This window comes from Alexandromys fortis, unplaced genomic scaffold, assembly GCF_014885135.2.
Source record: "Alexandromys fortis isolate MF-2015 unplaced genomic scaffold, M_Fortis_MF-2015_v1.1 scaffold_4, whole genome shotgun sequence".
NCBI lineage: Eukaryota > Metazoa > Chordata > Mammalia > Rodentia > Cricetidae > Alexandromys > Alexandromys fortis.
The window spans coordinates 29,401,533-29,420,563 of NW_026067944.1; the positions used below are offsets into that span (position 1 = coordinate 29,401,533).

Sequence of the window (19,031 nt, forward strand, 5' to 3'; positions counted from 1 at the left end):
GTCAGAAGAGAGTGTGAGATCCCCTGGAACTGAAACTCCAAATGACTGTGATTGGACTTGCAGAGTCTGGGACTCGAACCAGGGTTCTATGGAAGAACAGCCAATGCTTTTAACATTGCAGACACACACACACACACACACACACACACACACACACCTTTTTCTTTCTTATGATGCTTTTTACGGTACTAGTATTCTATAAACTCACTCTAAGGCATACCACCTTAAAGGATTTAGAGATCCATTAAAAGAACTGAAAATCAGATGAGAAATTATGTTGTACTGATCAGTGCTGTTGAGAATGAGCATACCATTGACTGCAGAGAAGTATCAGTGATGAAACCAGTAGGCACAAATGAGGACTGGAGAAGAGAGCCTTGGAGGGGAGGATCAAGTGTGGGGAAGAAAACCAGAGGTGCTTAAAGGAAACTAGAGCCTGTAAACTTAGCCTGCTGCTGTGTGTGACAGCATAGCAGCTGTGCTCATCAACTGAGAAAGAAAACAGAATGAACAGGACTTGGCAAAAGTCAGAAACACTAAGGTTTGCACATGGAAACAGTGGGCAGGGTTGGAGGTCCAGACGGAACAGGTAGAGGGGACCTTGCACCAACGGCAGCAGCAAGCAACAAGTGGCAATCTTGATTCACATGGTGAAGAAATTAGTGGGAAACCCTGCACATCAACCTTGAGAATGAGAAACCTGAAAGTTACCAAGGACAGAACTCAATGGTCAGTGATGGACTGAGGTCAGATTGAACAAAGATGCCTAGTGAAAACAGCAGGAACCAGCCATTAGCATCCTAATGTCCTAAAGTGGTGAAAAGTGGGCTCTTTACACGTTAAGAAAGGCAAGTTTAAAGCTAGGGTTGGAAGAGTTGAAATGCCATGTGAGACCTCAAAAAAGTAATTTAAAGAGAGGATAAGGGCCAAGTAGTAACTGAAGAAGGGTGATGAAGGCCTGTGGAAAAGAAGTGGTGTGGTGGACCATAGTATAGCTCAGTAGCAGAGCATCTGCCTAGTATGCCAGAGGCCTTAAACTCAGTCCCCAGCATGTAGGGCAGGGATAATAGTGGTGATTTAGATTCAAGTGTTAATGTAGGGAGGGCATGAATCAAGTGTGGAGGGTTTAAAGAAGTACAGAGATTCAAAAGAAGGCAGTGGAGGCCCCTGATGGAGTTTCTAACAAAAGTCTATGGTTTATGATGAGGACCCCAGATGAAGAGGACAGGGCTGAAGTCAGGTCAGTGGGTTAGTGGTTACAAGTTAGTATGATCAAAACCTGATATGGCATCCTTCTTTGCTCTTGTCAGCTTTGTGGTCTATGGCAAACAATCATCTTTCCTAAACAACCTCAGCTTTCTTGTCTATGTATAAAATACTTTGAAGAGTAAGACATGAAGTTAAACAGTGAATGAAAAAGTATATTTACCATGTGATAGCATTTAGTTTGTGGTAACCAAAATTGTCACCAAGGTGAGGGAACAGAAAAGGGAAAGTGAAATTCTCTTAGAGTGTGTGATCTGGACCAAAGCTACTGTGATGCTTCCCAGTACTTGTTTTTCCAGAAAAGTATAATGGTTAGTTCAGGAAATATACAAGTGACAATACATAAAAGAATGATATATCAGAAATCTTTCAGGCCAAAAATCATGCATCTGTTAGGATCCTTATGGGGTCTGTGACAGGCTCTCTAGACAGGAAAGTATCCATTAAAAATGACTTAGAAGGGAAGGGATGGGTGTGCTGTAGATAGGTTTTCATTTAAGCCAGAAAATATCATGACCCTATATATCACCTGATCCCCAGTTCTCTTGTTTTAAATAAGAATGAACTACCTGGAATACCAAGACTTTGGTGATATATAACTCTTATTAACAGTTTGTAAATTATCAAAGACAAATCAGGGGTCTCTATGGAAAAAAAATAACATAGATTTACTGTGACAAACAGTCAGACTGTGATTTCATTCTCTGTTGGCAGGGCCATTCCTGGGGTCTTTGAGCCATCCGAGGTATTTCTCTTGGGCACACGTATTAACTGGTGGTTAATTAATGAACTAAAATGTAAAACTGGAAATGGGTCTCACAGCATCAAGAAGCTGAAGCTGGACTTCCTGCTCAGTCTAGCCATGCTGTCTTTTGTGCCTTTCTTGTTTAGTGGTTGTCACCGGTTTCCATCAGGTGGGATTATTAGTAGTGACTTGGGAATTCATTCCAGGTAATTAGTTAAAAAGTTAAAAGTCAAATAGATTTCTTAAACAAATTTAATGGCTTCCCAGGGTGATGAGCTATGTAGTTCCACATTTTCTTCTCGGGAGGCTATTACAGTTTTAAGAGATCTTGAAATCATAAAACTCATCCTTTCTTTTTACAAATGAAAAGTGCGATCCACCTAGAGGTCAAATATCTCACCTAAGGTCATCCAGACAGTTGAGAATTTTCATTCCCCTCTCTTACTCCTTTGAATTCTCTTTGAATCTCTCCCTCTCTCTCTCTCCTTCTCCCTCTCCCTCTCCCTCTCTTCCTCTCCCTTCCCCCCTCTCCCTCTCTCTCTCTCTCTCTCTCTCTCCCTCCCTCTCTCTCTCCCCCACCCCTTCCTCCCTCCCCCACTCTCACACTGGACTCCTCAATACTGACTATCTCTTTACAAGAGATGACCCTTGTGCTGTGAACTCTCTTGTGCCTCAGAGTCTGAGCTCGTGGGTCTGTGCATTAGTAACCCTCACCACTGATTCACCACCTCCTTTAGAGGGAAGAAATGAGGGAAGNGAACTCTCTCTCACTCTCTCCCTCTCTCTCTCTCCCTCTCTCTCTCCCTCTCTCTCTCTCCCTCTCTCTCTCTCTCTCTCTCTCTCTCTCTCTCTCTCTCTCTCTCTCTCTCTCTCTCTCTCTCCCACCCCTTCCTTCCTCCCCCACACACACACTGGACTCCTCAATACTGACTATCTCTTTTCTTGCATTTCCCCTTGTGCTGTGAACTCTCTTGTGCCTCAGAGTCTGAGCTCGTGGGTCTGTGCATTAGTAACCCTCACCACTGATTCACCACCTCCTTTAGAGGGAAGAAATGAGGGAAGTAGAACAATTTTAAATTTCCTGTGATCTTTGAGACAGCTTTTTCTACACCCGGGAATTGCTGTTAGACAATTAAGGTTAGTAAAGCTCATTGAATTTCTCAGAGGAAAGGTGTTATTTGAATTATTACCAGATAATTATTGTTAAAAATAACAATAATGTAAAAATGGGAACGTGGCATGTTTGAGACATTATCATTTTGAAGTTCCAGAAGTTGAGGGAAGTTAATGGAGATCTAGAAACAGTTGTTTGTTGTTGTTCACAGAAACTCCTGAAATTGTAATATCTGATGACTGGCAAACTGGCCCAGAATCAGAAGCCATGTTGTTCAGCTGAAGTGCCCCCTCGAAAACAAACCCCTATTAGAATAGAGAATGTCAGGTGTAAGACCTGTGGTGCCCAGACCTGTAGCATCAGCATCACCTGGGAACTTGCAGAAATGTAGAACTGCAGACTACACTCAGACATGCTGACTCAGAAATCCTGATTTGAGTGCCAGTCAGAACTTGAGACTGATAGAAGACACTCCCATCTCTAATTAGAAAGGGATTGGGAAGGAGTGGTGCATATTGGTAGTTTCAAGGCCAGTACCTTCACAGTGACTCTGGACTCCCAAGGAAATGACTCCCTGTAGGGTCATAGCAGGAAGCAGCAATGCACTTGTGCTCTGTGAGAACTAGTTTAGAGTGGCAGGAACACGGAGTCCGATGAGGTGCCTGCAGAGTCTAGCCTCGCTGTCTTCAGCTTTCTCATCAAAGACTTATTCCATGAGCTCACTGAGTCATTGTCCCTCCTCCGTACACGGGGCATATTACTCAACATAGCTGGGAAGGTCAAATGAGAATGTTTTGAGAGAATATAGATGTCCAGTAAATAGTCGCTGTTGTTTTCACTGTGGCCTTTATGTCAGCTTCCACCCTGAAAGTACTCTTCCATTTTATGTTAGTTTGGGGATCTCTGAGCAGTGAGGAGCAAAGGCCACAATGAAATCAGCCCTCAGTAGACAGTTCCTTAGGTGACATGCGGCACTGTGTCCCATAGCTGCTCTGAGCCGGCTTCCAAGGCAGGTGTGCCCAGATGCCAGCACAGCAGCAGCTAAAAAGAAGTGACCCTCTGTCTGTTCTGCATCTGACACCATCAAGAGACATGCTGGGGTCCGAGTGTGGACTCTGTAGCCCAGTGGTGATGCAGAGGCAGAGAGAACAGCTGGAGCTCCAGCATCTGGGTGGAATCTGTGTCACCAGCAGCCCCTCAGAATTACCTTTTAACTTAAAAACTAACTGCGCTGGATATGGAAGTCATTAAAAGGGAATAAATATGAAACCCTATGAAATCACTTTCACTGGGTCTTTTTTAAAGTCTAACTACCCTTTAAGCAATCAAACATGATGGACCACACAGTAGCACTGATTAATAGACCCTCAACTGTGTGCAGGCACCTGAGCGGAAAAATAAGGAAATAGGGGTAGAAGGTAGTTTGCCAAAAACTGGAAGATCATAGCAGCAGGATGTGAAGGAAAGGGGTTTGATTAAAGGACAGGAAGATTATGCCTCTGTTTAATTATAAATTTCACACTTTTAGTAAACTATTATGTGTCCTGAACATGTACATTTAACTAATTACATAGAGGATATCTGTGTATTGCCAGGTAATTGTTCACTGCAGTGTGGGAGAATATTGATCAGTGATTTTCTTTATTACCGTAATGTAGTTGCCAGGAGATGAAAAAGAAGATAGTTCAGTGTTGCAAACTGTTAATAATCTCTAGCCAACAATTTGTTAGAAAGAGCAGTGAACAGTTTCTGGACCCAATTTTGCTGGTAATGTAGCTGCTAAGGCAAACGGATAAATTCATAGCACCTCTCCACTATACAGCCAAAAAAGGGATTGATGGATATTACCTTCTTCTTCCTCTACTGGGCAACAATGAGTTGGCAAGGCCTTGTGGTACCACAGAGCCTATAGTATAGACTGATGTTTAAGAGGAAGATCTCCTGACCTGTGAGAATGAGGGCTAGCCCCTCGAAGCACTGATCTACTTGCCATGGTAAGCACCACTATCCAAGACAGTTGTTTTTGGTTGTAGTTTTATTTTGGTTTGGGTTTTTTGTTTATTTGTTATGTTTTAATTTTTCATTTAGAACTAAGAAAAAAATGATTCTGTTTGAGGTCAGGAGAAATGGAACAAAAAAATATTTCTTCTATTCCTGGAAGGAAACAAGGCAAGAAAATGAGAGGTGACTTAGGGCAGCCATCTGCACGTTTCTAAGGGGAAAAATAAGTGCAAATTTAAGCATGTCCAGAGCGTGAAGAGTGAACAAAGCTAGCTGGGAAAAGAAGTGTTAATGCAGCAAGACTGCCAGCCGGCCATAATGAATTTAACCCTAGAGTTACTGTAGCCTGCTTCCAGCAGGACCTCATCTGAAGTGCGAGGAGCCTCATCCTGGTCTTCAGTCTGCATTTATCACTCCAGTGGTATTTTAAGTATTAACATAACTATTACTGCTGGTAATATTAGAAAAATCTGCTTCTTTGCTTTTATGATCCACTTTCATTTTAAGGTGTTATTGAACTATAAAATGGTATTTATTTGCTCCGTTTGTTGAAGCTAATAACTGAACCAAGTTTGTTATTTTTGAAACATACTATACCAGCAAACTCTCCCTGTCCCTGGTGTGGTCATCACTCTTGATGGTCTGGTGGGCTTCTTGGTATTTATCAGGCACTGATAGATATTTAAAGACACAAGACCTTTTATATCAGTTATCCTTGCTTAGTTGCTAACAAAGCTAGGACTTTGAGAAGTTGTTTCCCTTAATCTCCGCATAGGAGCTTGAAGACAGTGGAGTAGATGAGCTTCCAAGCCCTTTCAGTTCATCCTCAGTTTCTATGCCTTCTAAGCAAGATTACTTATTCCTTTGGAATTCCACTTGGCCAACATCAGTGGAGCACACATCCATATGCAAGGAATTGTATTCTGGAGGTAGGAAAAGAGGAATGGTCCATTTTCTACACACCATAAAAGGACATTGCCATCACCCTATAGCCAAAGACAGAGTCACAAGAGCAAAGCTCAGGAAATGCATTGGACCACAAGTCTACCTAATAGCAGAGACTTCAGGAGAAAGACCCAAGGATACACGGATACAGGGCAAGCCGTCCATGTTTAAGCTCCCTAGAGAATGTACAACTATGTGGAAATATGACTGGTTAAAATGTGACCTAATGGTGGTAGACTAGCACAGAAACCCAGCAAGGCCTGTCTGTTTAGATTCTTGCTGGCCTCTCTGTGCAGCATTCCTTCTGCCTGGGTATGGACAGGACCATTCCTTAACCTGAGGTCTGAAATCCACTTCCAAACAAGGTACGCAAGAACATTATGCCCTGTTCCTACACCGAAAGGCAAGGGAAGATTAGAATGGTATTTTTAAGCTTTGTGATCTGCTCTTAGGAAATGGGTTCTCATTTCTATCTTCTGCTCTGCAGAAAAGAATCTCTTACTTCTGTGACTTGCATTACGATGAGAGGAGGCAGGACAGAGGGAGACAAGAAAGGGTCAGAGAGAAAATTTGCTTCTAAGGCTATTTCTGAAGCATCCACCCTGAGATATTGTCTCTGATTTTCAAGAGTAGGGAGAGAAATGATACAAATGGTGATTGGAATCAGTAGACTATTTCAGGGGATCCTGCAAATCAGTGCTTGAGGATTCAGGGGCATTTATTTCCCTTTGAGAAACACTTCCTACATGAGGTGGCATCTAGAGGCCCATAAGGAAGCTGTATGTAGGCACTGGAGTGAGAGAAAAATGCATGAACATGTGGGAAAGAGTGGGGCCTTGCTGATGTAAAGAATGAACTATCGGAACAAGAATTGAAAATTGGATCAGGGCCTCCGTATAGCATACTCAATGTCAAGTTGAGACACTTGAATTTAATGCATTAAACAAAGGAGTTTTGCACGCAGGAGGAACACATTTTTGGGGTGGTGCTCTAGAACACTAATATAACCATGGTAATGAAAAGAAACTAGCAGAATGGAGGCATTCAGGAAATGTCCTCTGATGTTCTGGCCACAGGTGGTAAAGAGGTAATGGTGTTGGGTACCAAAGACAAATAGATTGATCAAAGTTGGCCAGAGGAAGAGCTGCGGACTTGGCAGCTGATTTGATATGGAAATGCAAAAACATCAGGATAAATGCTTAGCTAAAGACAAGCCATGGAGTAGAGGTAGCACAAACTCTGAGGTTGCCACAGATTTGGAGGGAAAAAGTGAGGTCTGTCTTAAAATTTCTAACTTTAAAGAGCCTGGTAATACTTGACAGAGATATCAAGTTTCGAAGAATTCGAGACCCTGAACTGCTCATCTTTTCCAAGGGTCTCCTAGATACAGTATGCACAGTGGATGAGCAAATGGTGAGTGCCCTGGGCACTGGCTGACTTAAGAAATGGGGCTGTAGTGCTACAGAAAGCAGGAGCTGGAGATAGACAGCACTGTGGACTCGCGGGGAAAGTGCTTGTTGAGGTCCAGGCAGGCTTTCTAGACAAAGCCTGTGAGGTAAAATGTTAAAGAATTTACCTTTCAAGGCAAGAGGAGAAGGAAAACAAAGTACTGGACACAGAGCAGCAGACTGGAGACAAGAAGACAATCAGGACAGTGGCTTGCCCAACCACAAAAGTGGATCCGTTTCAGGGACAAAGGGGACCCTGAGCAGAACAAAAGGCAGGAATGTCAGGGTTGAGGGGGCAGTGAGCTGGAGGCCCCTACAGACAGATCATAATCTACATTTTCTAAGACTGTACTCCCTGGGGTTAAAGATAAAGAAGGGAGACTCTTCAGTTCTCTGCAAAGGGAACAGAGAGAAGGCAAGAATCCAAACCAGGTAAGTGGCTGTCTTCAGGCAAAGCAACGCCTGACTAGTAGCAAGGGAGAGACTGAAGGGAGTCAAAAATACCAGAGCTGGGATACACACGGACACCATGCAGTACTGCTCAGCCTTTCAAAAGAAGGCAGTCACAACCTGAGTGAACCTGGAAAACGCTAAGTGAAATAGTCCAGGCCTAGAAAGATAAACATAGCATGCTCTCTCTTAGAAATGGAATCCAAAAAAGTCAAACTCATAGAAGCAGAGAATAAAATGGTGGCTGACATAGGCTATAGGGATGTTCAAAGAATACTAAATTTTATTTGGACATTTTTCTAGTCTAAACAAAAATTTTATTCTAGACAAGACATAAGTTCAGAGATTTTTGTTTCCCCTCTTTTCCATTCTCTTCCTCCAGGCAGCTGCTGAGATTTACAGTTTACTGCCTGCTCTAGGATAATTAAAAAAAAAAAAAAACTATCACCACAAAACATAATATGTGAGGTAATAGATATGCTAATTAGATTGATTTGTCTATCCCACAATGAACACAAACCTCAAAACATCATGATAGCATTATGCTATATGTTCCACAAATAGGTATAATTTTTTAATTTATTTATTTATTTATTAAAGATTTCTGTCTCTTCCCCACCGCTGCCTCCCCTTTCCCTCCCCCTTCCCCAATCAAGTCCCCTTCCCTCATCAGCCCAAAGAGTAATCAGGGTTCCCTGCCCTTTGGGAAGTCCAAGGACCACCCACCTCCATCCAGGTCTAGTAAGGTGAGCATCCAAACTGCCTAGGCTCCCACAAAACCAATAGATTTGTGTCGGCTAACAACCAACCAGTATGTGTAAAACATCAGAAGAGTTGGCTGGGCCAATTTGGAACAAGGCTATCCTCAGTCTCTGTGGTCTAACCTCCACTCAGTTTCCCAAAGCTGCTTTGCACTGCAAGGATACTCCAGTGTCTCAGACCATCCCAGCAGTCAGCGGAAGCACCGTGGAAAAAAGATGCAGAACCAGCCGCAGTCATGTTTCTTAGTTTATCTCTTTCAAAAACCGTTAAATAAATGAGCAAAGAATGCTGTAATCATGACCTACTTATTTAATGACCTTGTTTGTTTTGTTTTTTTTTGTTTCTGCTAGATGCAGCCGCTCTCTGTCCCCTGCCCCAATGAACATCTGCACTAGGCCCAAGCCTTGGAGTGACTTACCTGAAGAGTGACACCATTTGTCTGAAATCTATTGTAAGTACCTTACGCCTCCAGTGAACTAGTTTACTTTAATAGATGATGATGGTGATGATGATGATGATGATGATGATGATGACAAACCACACAATTGCAAAAGCAGGTACAATTACAAGTAGCTTCAGCCTTTAGATGCACCTTCATCTCTTAGGTGACCAGTCCCAATACCCGCAGCTGTTTTCAGCTACCAGCATTCATTGCACGCATGCCCGGGTAGTGTCCTCTCCCATCTCTCTCCCACCTCCTGGTGGCTGCCTCATGTGTGCCTCTCCCAGGAGGGTGGTAGCTCCCCTCCCCGTGTTTATGCTCATCCTCATCGTTTGCCAGTCTATTGAACCTTGCAGTTGCTTGTGTTTCGTGTCACCCAGGTCAAACCTCTGAGCCAGCTTAGCCTGCTTATGCCTACCTGTTCTCTAGGACACACCCCATGTTGTTGCCTCCTTGCAACTGTAAGCAGCCAAGGCTTCCTTTTGGGACTCTACGCTCCTTCCACCATATTTCCAGCCCATCAAGCTAGGTCTGCTCTGCCCTCTGGGTGCATGGCTCTGTGTAACTGATAGGATTCCTTGTACACCTGGCATTTCTGTAGAAATATATCCCTCACAAGGAAATAAGACAGGGAAGGAGAGTCAATATCCACAGGCAACTAATGAAAATTTACTAACTAATCATATTAAAACTAATAGACGAATATATGCTTTCTTTCCACGAAGAAAAGCCAGAAATTTGAATTGTTTAGACGCTCTGCATGCAAAATAATTATACATTTTAAAATGAAATCTCCTTTTAATTGTACTTACTAGTTTTCCTGTACAGTAGAAGGCAGGTAATGGGATGGTGATTTACCGAAGTCTCTGTTACTGGAAAACGCTAAACCTGGAGGGCTAATACTCCTCTTAGGTTCAGGTAGGACATTTCACATTCATATTACCTAAGTCTTTAGCTATTCTAGCAGACCTGAAACCCAAAGAAATGAAGCCAGAGTCTTGTTTTGAGTCATTTTACCTGTATTGCGTTTGGTCTCTTGACAATTGATGATAACTGGTATGCAGGTGATAGACAGGCAGGCCTTTCTAGCCAAGATGGGCAATGAAGGGCATTGAGGAACGAGGGCTTACAGACATGAGAGAGGACCATAAGTTGTTTCTTTTGCCTATAATCACACAGGGAACTTAATTGCATAATTTATCCTTATGTTCAAGCACAAGGAGTCCCTTAGAAAGCCTCACATCTGAATAGTTTCTCACATCTGAGTTTTGCTTCAACACAGAGTGATGCCTGTGCCAAGAGCACAGTCACGCTAGGGTATAGACTGGTGTCGAGGTTTGCGCAGAGTCCTTGTGCTGCAGAGAACGCAGGCCTCGACCTAGGAACTGGTACCTGATCTCTCTTGGAATTGTAAGGAAATGCCCAGTCAGCTGTTTTTGCCTCAGAGCAGTGTTTCATCTTCCCCTGGGCCCGGGGCATGGGCAGGTTGGCTTATAACCCTAGCAGTGTCTGCTCTTCAGATACTGCTTCCTTACATACATGAAAGAAAATAGTCACCAAGGTGGGAACAATATAAAATTGGGAACTTTACAAAAGTGGGTCCCTTCCTGAGAGCTGCCAGGGCTCTGCACCTGTTCCCAAAGTTTAAGAGGTGATGGTTGAGTGCTGGGTTTTCGCACATTACCTGCACACATGCTCAAGCCTGCCGACTTCCCCTTGCTGCGTGATCACAAAGTGAGAGGATGTCTATAGAGGGTCTGGCATGGCAGAGATGAGTGTGTCTACTCCACTACAACTTTCTGAGCCTTCAATGGGTGTCAGACACTATTCTGGGCACTGGGATATAGCAAGGAACACAAACAAATCCCTACTTGTGAGCTTACATTCAGTTTCCCTGCTCTATAAATGACAAACAGACAAAATAGGTACATAGAAGCTAACCAAGGACTGATTTGATTTTATTTTCCTTTTTCCTTCCAGAAAGTATAATTGAGAGGAAAAGTGTGAAAGAAATGCAAAGGGGAAACAATAGGTATGCAAATGAATCTTGCCACCCCACCTCCCAGTCCCTGTCCTCGCGCATGACCCAGAGGCTTCTCAGGACTCCAGTACCCAGGCTCACCTCTTCTCTAGCTTCCCTGAAAATCAGGCCTAAAGAAGACTTCTGTAAGAGTGTGAGCGCCCACCCTAGTGCCATCCTGACTCAGTGCAGAAATGTGCCCGCTCTCGCCTTCCAGTTCCACTGCGGTAAAGATGAGGTCAACAGCTCTCCATTGCTGCTGATCTCTGGTGCTTCTCCATCGCTTGAGAGTGTCCCTTGGTCTCATCCACTCCTTGGGATGCAGCTCCTTCAGCAAACTCCCTTCAGTTAGAAGCTTTACCTGTAACTGGGCAGTAGTGACACACACCTTTAACCACAGCATTTAGGAGGCAGAGGCAGGAGGATCTCTATGAGTCTGAGGCCAGTTACAGAGCTAATTCCAGGATAGTCGAGGATACACAATGAAACCCTGTCTCAAGAAAAAACAGGGGGGGGGGGGGCTTTACATGTACCATTTATTTCCTGCCAGGATCCCGACTGCAGTGAGGAAAGACACTGAAAAATATTGTAAATCAGCCCTGCCAAGAAGAAGGGGGAGAAGAGATTGAGATAATAAAATGCTTTAATCATGAAAACATTTTAAATTAATGTGAGAATACTGGGCCAAGTTGTGAAAGGATAAATTGTAAGAAGGCGTGATAAGCAAGAGTCCTGTAGGTTGGTTTCATGAATAGCCTATAGTGTTCAGGCCGATGGGCCACTGCAGGCCAAGTGCAGCTTGCTTGACCCTCAGCTCCAAGGAGCCCTCAGTGCAGCCACAGCAATGAGAGGCATGTGTGAACAGGAGAGGTGGGGGGCGGGCAGTGAGGCCAGGGTGGAAAGAAGAGTTTGCTCGCTACAACAACAACCCTTTTGCCCTTGCCCCTGACCGAGATATTCAAAAGATGACTGCAGTGGACACGCCTTACTTCCACAGCTAACTGAACACCACAGAACTACTATTTTCCAAAAAGCTCTCTCATAGACTACTTGCTCCTGGGCCAGCGCTGTGCTAAACACAACCTGGCTCTTCTCCTTCACTCTTAGCCACAGCCCACAGCTGAAAGGAATCGCTGTTCCCATTTTACAGATGGGGAAGATGGAGACTCCGAGATGCAGACTAACCTGCCTTGGGCAAGTGGCTGCTAGCTGGTGGAGCTCAGTTTTCCTAAGCCCCCTCCCCAGGTGGCAGCAGTCCTTTACTTCCACCCCACCCTCCCCAGACACTCTACAGTGTGAAACAGAGGAGGGAAAGAGTTGCCACTTCCCAAAGGCTGATCTAAATGACTGAGTGATTAGTTATGAGAGGGAGGTTCTGAGTAACCCTTTCCTAGCCACACAGGCTGCTAAGTGGGAAGCTGTTCATGTGCAGGAGAGGTCGTGAGCCCACTGAAGGGAGAGAATTGGGAGAGAGAGAGAGAGAGAGAGAGAGAGAGAGAGAGAGAGAGAGAGGGAGGGAGGGAGGGAGGGAGGGAGAGAGAGAGAGAGAGAGAGAGAGAGAGAGGAAGCACTTGCCTCTCCACAGACCCTGGAGACTGATAAGAGCTCACGCAGATAAAATATTTATTTTTCCATATGTTGCAGAAAGCATTGCCATCTCTGTATGTGTGCAGTGTGTGAAGGAGTGTGAACTATATACATCCAACAGTACCATTCCGCCTAATTTCCATGCATTTAACATGCTTAATACCTAGCAGCATATCCATATGTTTTAATGCATATTTCTTTGCACAAACAATATGGTCTAGTTAGGCGAGAGCCAGCATCCTCCACAGCCTTGCTCACTGCTATCTTTCAGCCCGAAACTTTCTGTCAGGACCAGCACAGGGAGAGTTAAAACACAGAAGGTTCTGCTGGCTAGCTCAACTGCCCTTCACCTTAAACCGCCTTCCTATTTCTTGAAGCAGCCTTTTTCTCATAACAAAAATGTTCACAGTGGGGAGATGAAAATGTTTTTGTTCTCTTTGGACAATTGGGACATGTTCAGTCAGAATGTCAGCACTGACCGTTGAAAGGCGGGTGCCTGCGGCCACACTTTTTTTTCTTTTTCTTTCTTTCTTTTCTTTTTTTTTTTTTTTTTTTTTTTTTGAATGCAGAGCTCCACCAGTGTGGCGGGAGGAAGTGCACAATGATTGGCCTGTTTTTCTGTGGAAGTGTTCTGGGTACACCCAGTTTTGCTTTGCATATATTTACGAAACATCTGCCCCTTTCTTGTTCTGAAGTCTTTCTCTGTCACAGCCCCCTTCCCCTTTCCCCCGGGTTTTCTTTGTTGTTGCTGGCCTGTCTGACTTTTTCGTTGAAGTTTTCATTTTCCGGATGAGGGGCCACCTCTTAACAGTGTATAATTTTAACAGGGAGGGGAAGAGAGAGAGAGAGAGAGAGAGAGAGAGAGAGAGAGAGAGAGAGAGAGAGAAACAGAGAGAGAGAGAGAAACAGAGAGAGAGAGAGAGAGAGAGAGAGAGAGAGAGAGAGAAACAGAGAGAGAGGGGGCGCACAGCAGGCGGGGGAGAGAACAAACTTGAAAGAGACTGAGAGGCCAGAAAGAGCTTGGCAAACCAACCTTTGGCATGGTGACCAGGAGGAAGGTTCTGGTAGGAGTTTGTTCTCTGAAATGCTGCCTGGAGTCAGCCAGTGTGCTGCTGCCCTCTACAGGTTCCAGGGGATAGTACAAGCTACAAAGGCTTGTCCAGACACATCCTCAGATGTGCCATGTTTATACAATCCTTTTTATGCAACCAAAGAAGGCATTTTCAGTTAATTACAAGAGAGCTTGCTCTTTCCTCCTTAATAAACCACAAACTGAAAAAAAAAAATGGGTCATAGAACAGCACCTGTGCGTGTCAGACAGATTGGTGTTATGTGTTGCTGTTTCTTGGCTTCAGAAAAAGGAGTCTTTCCAAAGAATTGTGAAAGAGGTTAAGGTGGTGGAGGAAATGTTCGATGGTCAGTATGCTGTGCTCTTGTCTGTGACTGGAAACAGCCATGGTAAAAGGACAACTATAGTGATACTAAGCAAATGAGGGAAGGAGCCAGGTAGGTTGGTCTTGAAGGGGCCCTTCTTGCAGAGGAGGCTACAGTGCCCCTGTGCCATGGACAGACGCCCAAGGTGATCGTAGACATAAGGTGAGGCACAGATATCAGGCAGGTATCAAAATCCAATTCAAGACAAGAAGCAAGGACGTAAGCAGTGGAATTTATCCAGGGTTAATTTAGAGTCATTGGGTAGTTTGGCAGCACTGGGGCTTGGAAAAGAGCACCCTTAATTCTCCGAACCTCATGTCTGAAACCAGCTCAGGCCTTGTCTGTAAGCACCAGAGGTCATTTTCTTTTCTGACACATGATAATGGTCATTGGTGTTTTGTCCCTATATTTAGATGAATTACAAGGACCAGCCACTCTTATTAAATACTCTTCATGTAATCAATGAAAAAGCAACCAATCCAGGTTGATTCCGCTGCTGCATAAAAACTAGGAAACTTAATTGAGATTCAGACTGGGACTAGTCTCCAAGTGTACTTGAATTTCAGCTCTGTTTAATTCCATCCGCAAACAGCTATTGAATGGCTGCTGTGTATAAGTTGCCCTGGTTCATGGTATAGACTAAAGAAAGGGTAAACTCTGGGAGGACAGGACCCACACTGCTTGGCCCATAACCTGTGTAACACATCGCAGCCATGGTATTTGTAAAGTGAATGTGTGAATGAGTGAATGAATGAGGCGAGCGGAGCAGAAGGAAAGAAAGGATGAAGAGCAGGAATATATCAGTAACTAAAGTATTCCCCTTCCCACAGAGAGGTCATTTTCTCCTAGGAGTAATAGCATGTAACTAACAAGGTGAGGGTCAGTGAGGAAAACACGAGTCCTGAAAGTACTGAGAGATTTCAGGATGACAGAGAAGAGTCATCCTTGCTGAAAGAGGGGACACACGGCAGCAAATCATGAAGCTGGCATTTAATAAGTGTGAAGGGAACGTCTCTTTTCATCAGGCAGAGAGGAGAAAAGACCGATCAAAGCAAGAACAGTGATGAGTAAAGTTGAAGAGCCCAGAAAATACATTCCAGAGCTCTGGGAATGACAAACAAACTCCAAGATGGCCAATGTATAGGATCCGTGAAACAATGTAGGGCAGAGAAGGAACTGACCTTGAATGCCAGGCTCTCAGGTCCTGCAGGATTTACTGATTGGAACGCAGCAGGACAAGGGGGTTAAGGGGTGGTGAGCAAGATAGTGGACACCAGCATCCTGGACAGGGAACAGACTTGAGAGGATGCAGGGTAAGCTGAGGCCGAGGAAGGTGAGCGCTGCACCTGGGGCTTCTATAGCAGACCACACTGCAGGAAATAGACACCTCAGCAGAAGCACTGGCTCTCCCAGGGGAAAAAGGGGGGAGGGGGACTCTGGAGACTTTGATCTTGGATGCTTTCTTAATCTGATAAACCAGAGTAGCAGATTCTTGGGGGTCCCCGGGTAGGCATGGGATTCAAGGGTTAGTCACAGAGTTGCCCCTTCAGCAATAGAGACTTGTTTTTTTATATGTTGGCTTTCTCCACTTTGAAAAATATATCAGAAAGCCCCCTTCCCCCAATTCTAATCTTTACCATGCTATTTCTGCCTCATGCCCTCTGAAGAAACAGATTTGATTTCACAACCTGTTGGACTAAAAACACAGCATACTAATCATAACACCATATTCTGCGAGGGCAGATTTGACTACCCAGTACAACACATTTCAATACGAAATATTCTGTATACAAGTCCAATGCCACGCTCATAGAAACAAGGAGAACATGGAAACATAGCGACTTACAACAAATTATGTCCGACACATAATCTATCCAAAAAGAAAAAAAAACATACTCGCTGGTTACATAGTGATAGAAAAAGACACAAAGCCACAGAAACTGGAGACGTGTTCAAGGAGGAACTCCTAATCCCTTTTTCCTGGGGTCTGGGGTCCATCTGCTCTAGATGTTGATTTGCTAGTTACTATCATTGGCATTGCCACGGGGAGAGGAGCCCTGAAGTGACAGATAGCTGAACTGTTTCACTTTCTACTCCTGACACTAAATACCACCACCACCTTTCTCCTGCCCAGCAGAAATCTCTTTCTCACAAGGCAAATGCCACTGGCACTCCTGAACTCCGGGAGCCTGGACTAAACCTAAGAACAAAGAGCAGTTTAAGGCCTGGATGAATAAAGAGGAGGGTGGAGAGTATGTGTGTGCTCCTCCCCCCGCCATGCTGCAGGAAGCTGAGATCTTCCTAACCACTCTCCACTTTCTACACCACCCCTCTCATCTGTACAGCCTGCAGGTCGAGGTTCTGATTTGAATTATGAATTGACTTAAAATAAAACTAATAGGAACAGGAAAGTGGGATACTCCACAACGTGCTCCAAGAACAGACTTGAAGCTAGAAGGAACCTTGTAGGGCCCTCTAATCTAAGCCCTTTATTTTGCAGATGAGGAAACTGACGCCCAGAGAGGTGAAGTGAGGTGCCCAAAGCCACACAGCAAGTTGCAGGCACAGCTAGTATCGTAGCTCAAGTCTCCCAGTCCATTGCTCTTCCCATTACTCCACGGGCCTGTCTCTAAGCTTCCCGACAAATGCTAGAACGGTAAACCTCCACAGCATTTTTTCCAGACCATGTTAAAGCTCTAAGGGGGACAGGATGCTTTCTTGGATAATGTCAGCCATACGTAGCTCAAGCTGTCTAAAGTTCTGGGACAGGGTCTTTTTATACAGCCAACAGAGTCCAAATGTGGTGCTGTTTGCTTGGCCCATATGCTTTCATGTGTTCCCAGTTAGGCCATTACTGGAGGGAAAAAAACAAGAATCAGCTTGTTTTAAAACAAGGGACATACTGGACTCCCTCCCATCCCCCTTCAGAAAAAAAAAAGTCAAGTTATCTTTAACAGATTCTAAAAATGCCTTTTCCCAAATATGCAGTCAGTTCCTTCAAAGGGCCCTTTGTTTATTCTCAGGAAGAAACCCAAGACAGCTGAAAACCAGAAGGCATCTGAGGAGAATGAGATTACTCAGCCGGGTGGATCCAGCGCCAAGCCGGGCCTTCCCTGCCTGAACTTTGAAGCTGTTTTGTCTCCAGACCCAGCCCTCATCCACTCAACACATTCACTGACAAACTCTCACGCTCACACCGGGTCGTCTGACTGTGAGTACGCCAGTGAGGTGACCGTGTCTCCCCAGTGCCTGGCATGGGTCTTCTCCCCCACCCCAGGGTTCCGACTGTTTTGTATTCAGAGCAAGCTGTTTCCATTTGGTCTTCCAGAGTAGCCAAGGGTAACATGGCGCCATTTTGATCCAGCCAGCATCTATATATTCTCAAAGCCAGAGTATCTTTTAAAGCCAGGTGACCAGGCATTTGGCCTCGAAATGCTGATTAGTTACATGGGTCACATTCTCTTTCACGAGAAATTCACAAAAAGAAGTTGTATTGCGGCTTACTGATTATTCTTGCTCTCGGTAACAGCACTTCTACCGTTACTAAATGGAACAACCAAATATGGACCTCAGAAGGCCAGTGAGACACAAGGAAACAACCATTTCCAAATTACATAACCCGAGTCAGATTTGCATTAGTTATTGGAGTCTCATGTAGCTTGGCTGAATTTCGGTCTTTCCAGTTTTTAATTTATTTTGAAGTGGTTAAAGGATAGCATACATTTACAGAAGAAAAGAGAATGGCTTCCAAGAATCCAAAAGCCACCCAGACTTCTCATAGCCAATAAGAACACAGGTTAAAAATATTTTTTAATTAAAAAAACTGCCTAAGGGCTAAATTTGGAAATGGGCACTTAATGAGAATCGTCACTATTGAAATCACTTCTTTGGTGTTTATTTTTGCCATCTTCTCACTAATCTAGAAGTCACTTCTTAAATTCTATTTTAAGAAAGTTGATAAATCACGTTAGAAGGCTGCTTTTCGTTTTTCAAGTGTAACCCAGTACTTGAGAGAGGAACACATGTGTTGACAATACCAAACCGAAAAAGTATTCCTTTTAGCTTCAAGATGCCCAACAAGTCTTCTGAACTGATCTCTCCACAGGGTGTCTGGTAACAGGCAGAGAGCTGGCATAATAGAGTGAGTTAAATATACCAGGAAAGCTTTATTTCCCAAAAGGGCTCCATTTATCCTGTTCCTCCAAGACAAATTTAAAAAAAAAAATCTCCATTAGGAAATCTCTTGCTGTTATTTCTCTCACAGAATAAATGTAAAATTCTGCAAGGAGGACGAAGGGTGAATCTGGGCGATTCCCTCCCCCCACTCACTTTGCCATCGTAGCCTCTAGACAAGGGATGTGAGCTGGGGCAGGGCTTGGGCTTCAGCCACACTCCAGCTGTCACTAGAAAATGGAAAGAAAATGAGATCTGAGTCACTCAGTGCCACGTGATCTGTGCAGCCAAACTTGCCGCTTCTGTTTGAGTAGAGGGCGGAAGCAGGGACTTTATCCCGGGGACCATCATCATAGTCACGTCCATGGCTTTCTTGCCTGGAAGTCTCCAGCCTAATAGTAATTACAGGAAGAACTTGAAAATAGCATGGCACAGTGCCCCACAGACATGTGTCCACTGCCCCTGCCCGCCAGGAAGGTGGCTTTCCCTCTGATGAAAGGCTGGAGTCTCAGTGTGCACCTTCATCGCCTGGCTTCCCGCCATACCTATGGGGAAGATTGCATGGGATGGCCCTAGCCCAGAAAGCCGGCATAGTCAAATGAAAGCCACCGTGCTCCTCACACTGTAGTAAGCATCCTCTGGCC

The 19,031-nt window shown here is 44.4% G+C and overlaps 1 protein-coding gene across 16 annotated transcripts in view; it reads left to right on the forward strand.

The window, feature by feature from the left end:
- The window catches only part of Zbtb20 (zinc finger and BTB domain containing 20), a 752,057-nt gene that overhangs the window by 674,949 nt on the left and 58,077 nt on the right, over nt 1-19,031 (forward strand). For 14 of the 16 annotated variants that reach the window (XM_050148761.1, XM_050148757.1, XM_050148765.1 and 11 more), the window contains 3 exons: nt 9,082-9,182; nt 11,154-11,205; nt 17,238-17,425. In XM_050148761.1, the coding sequence (XP_050004718.1) occupies nt 11,186-11,205; nt 17,238-17,425 (208 nt within the window). In that variant the 5' untranslated portion in view covers nt 9,082-9,182; nt 11,154-11,185. Of the gene's footprint in view, nt 1-9,081; nt 9,183-11,153; nt 11,206-16,714; nt 16,871-17,237; nt 17,426-19,031 lie in introns of all 16 variants that reach the window. The other 2 variants (XM_050148772.1, XM_050148773.1) reach the window with 2 other exon arrangements.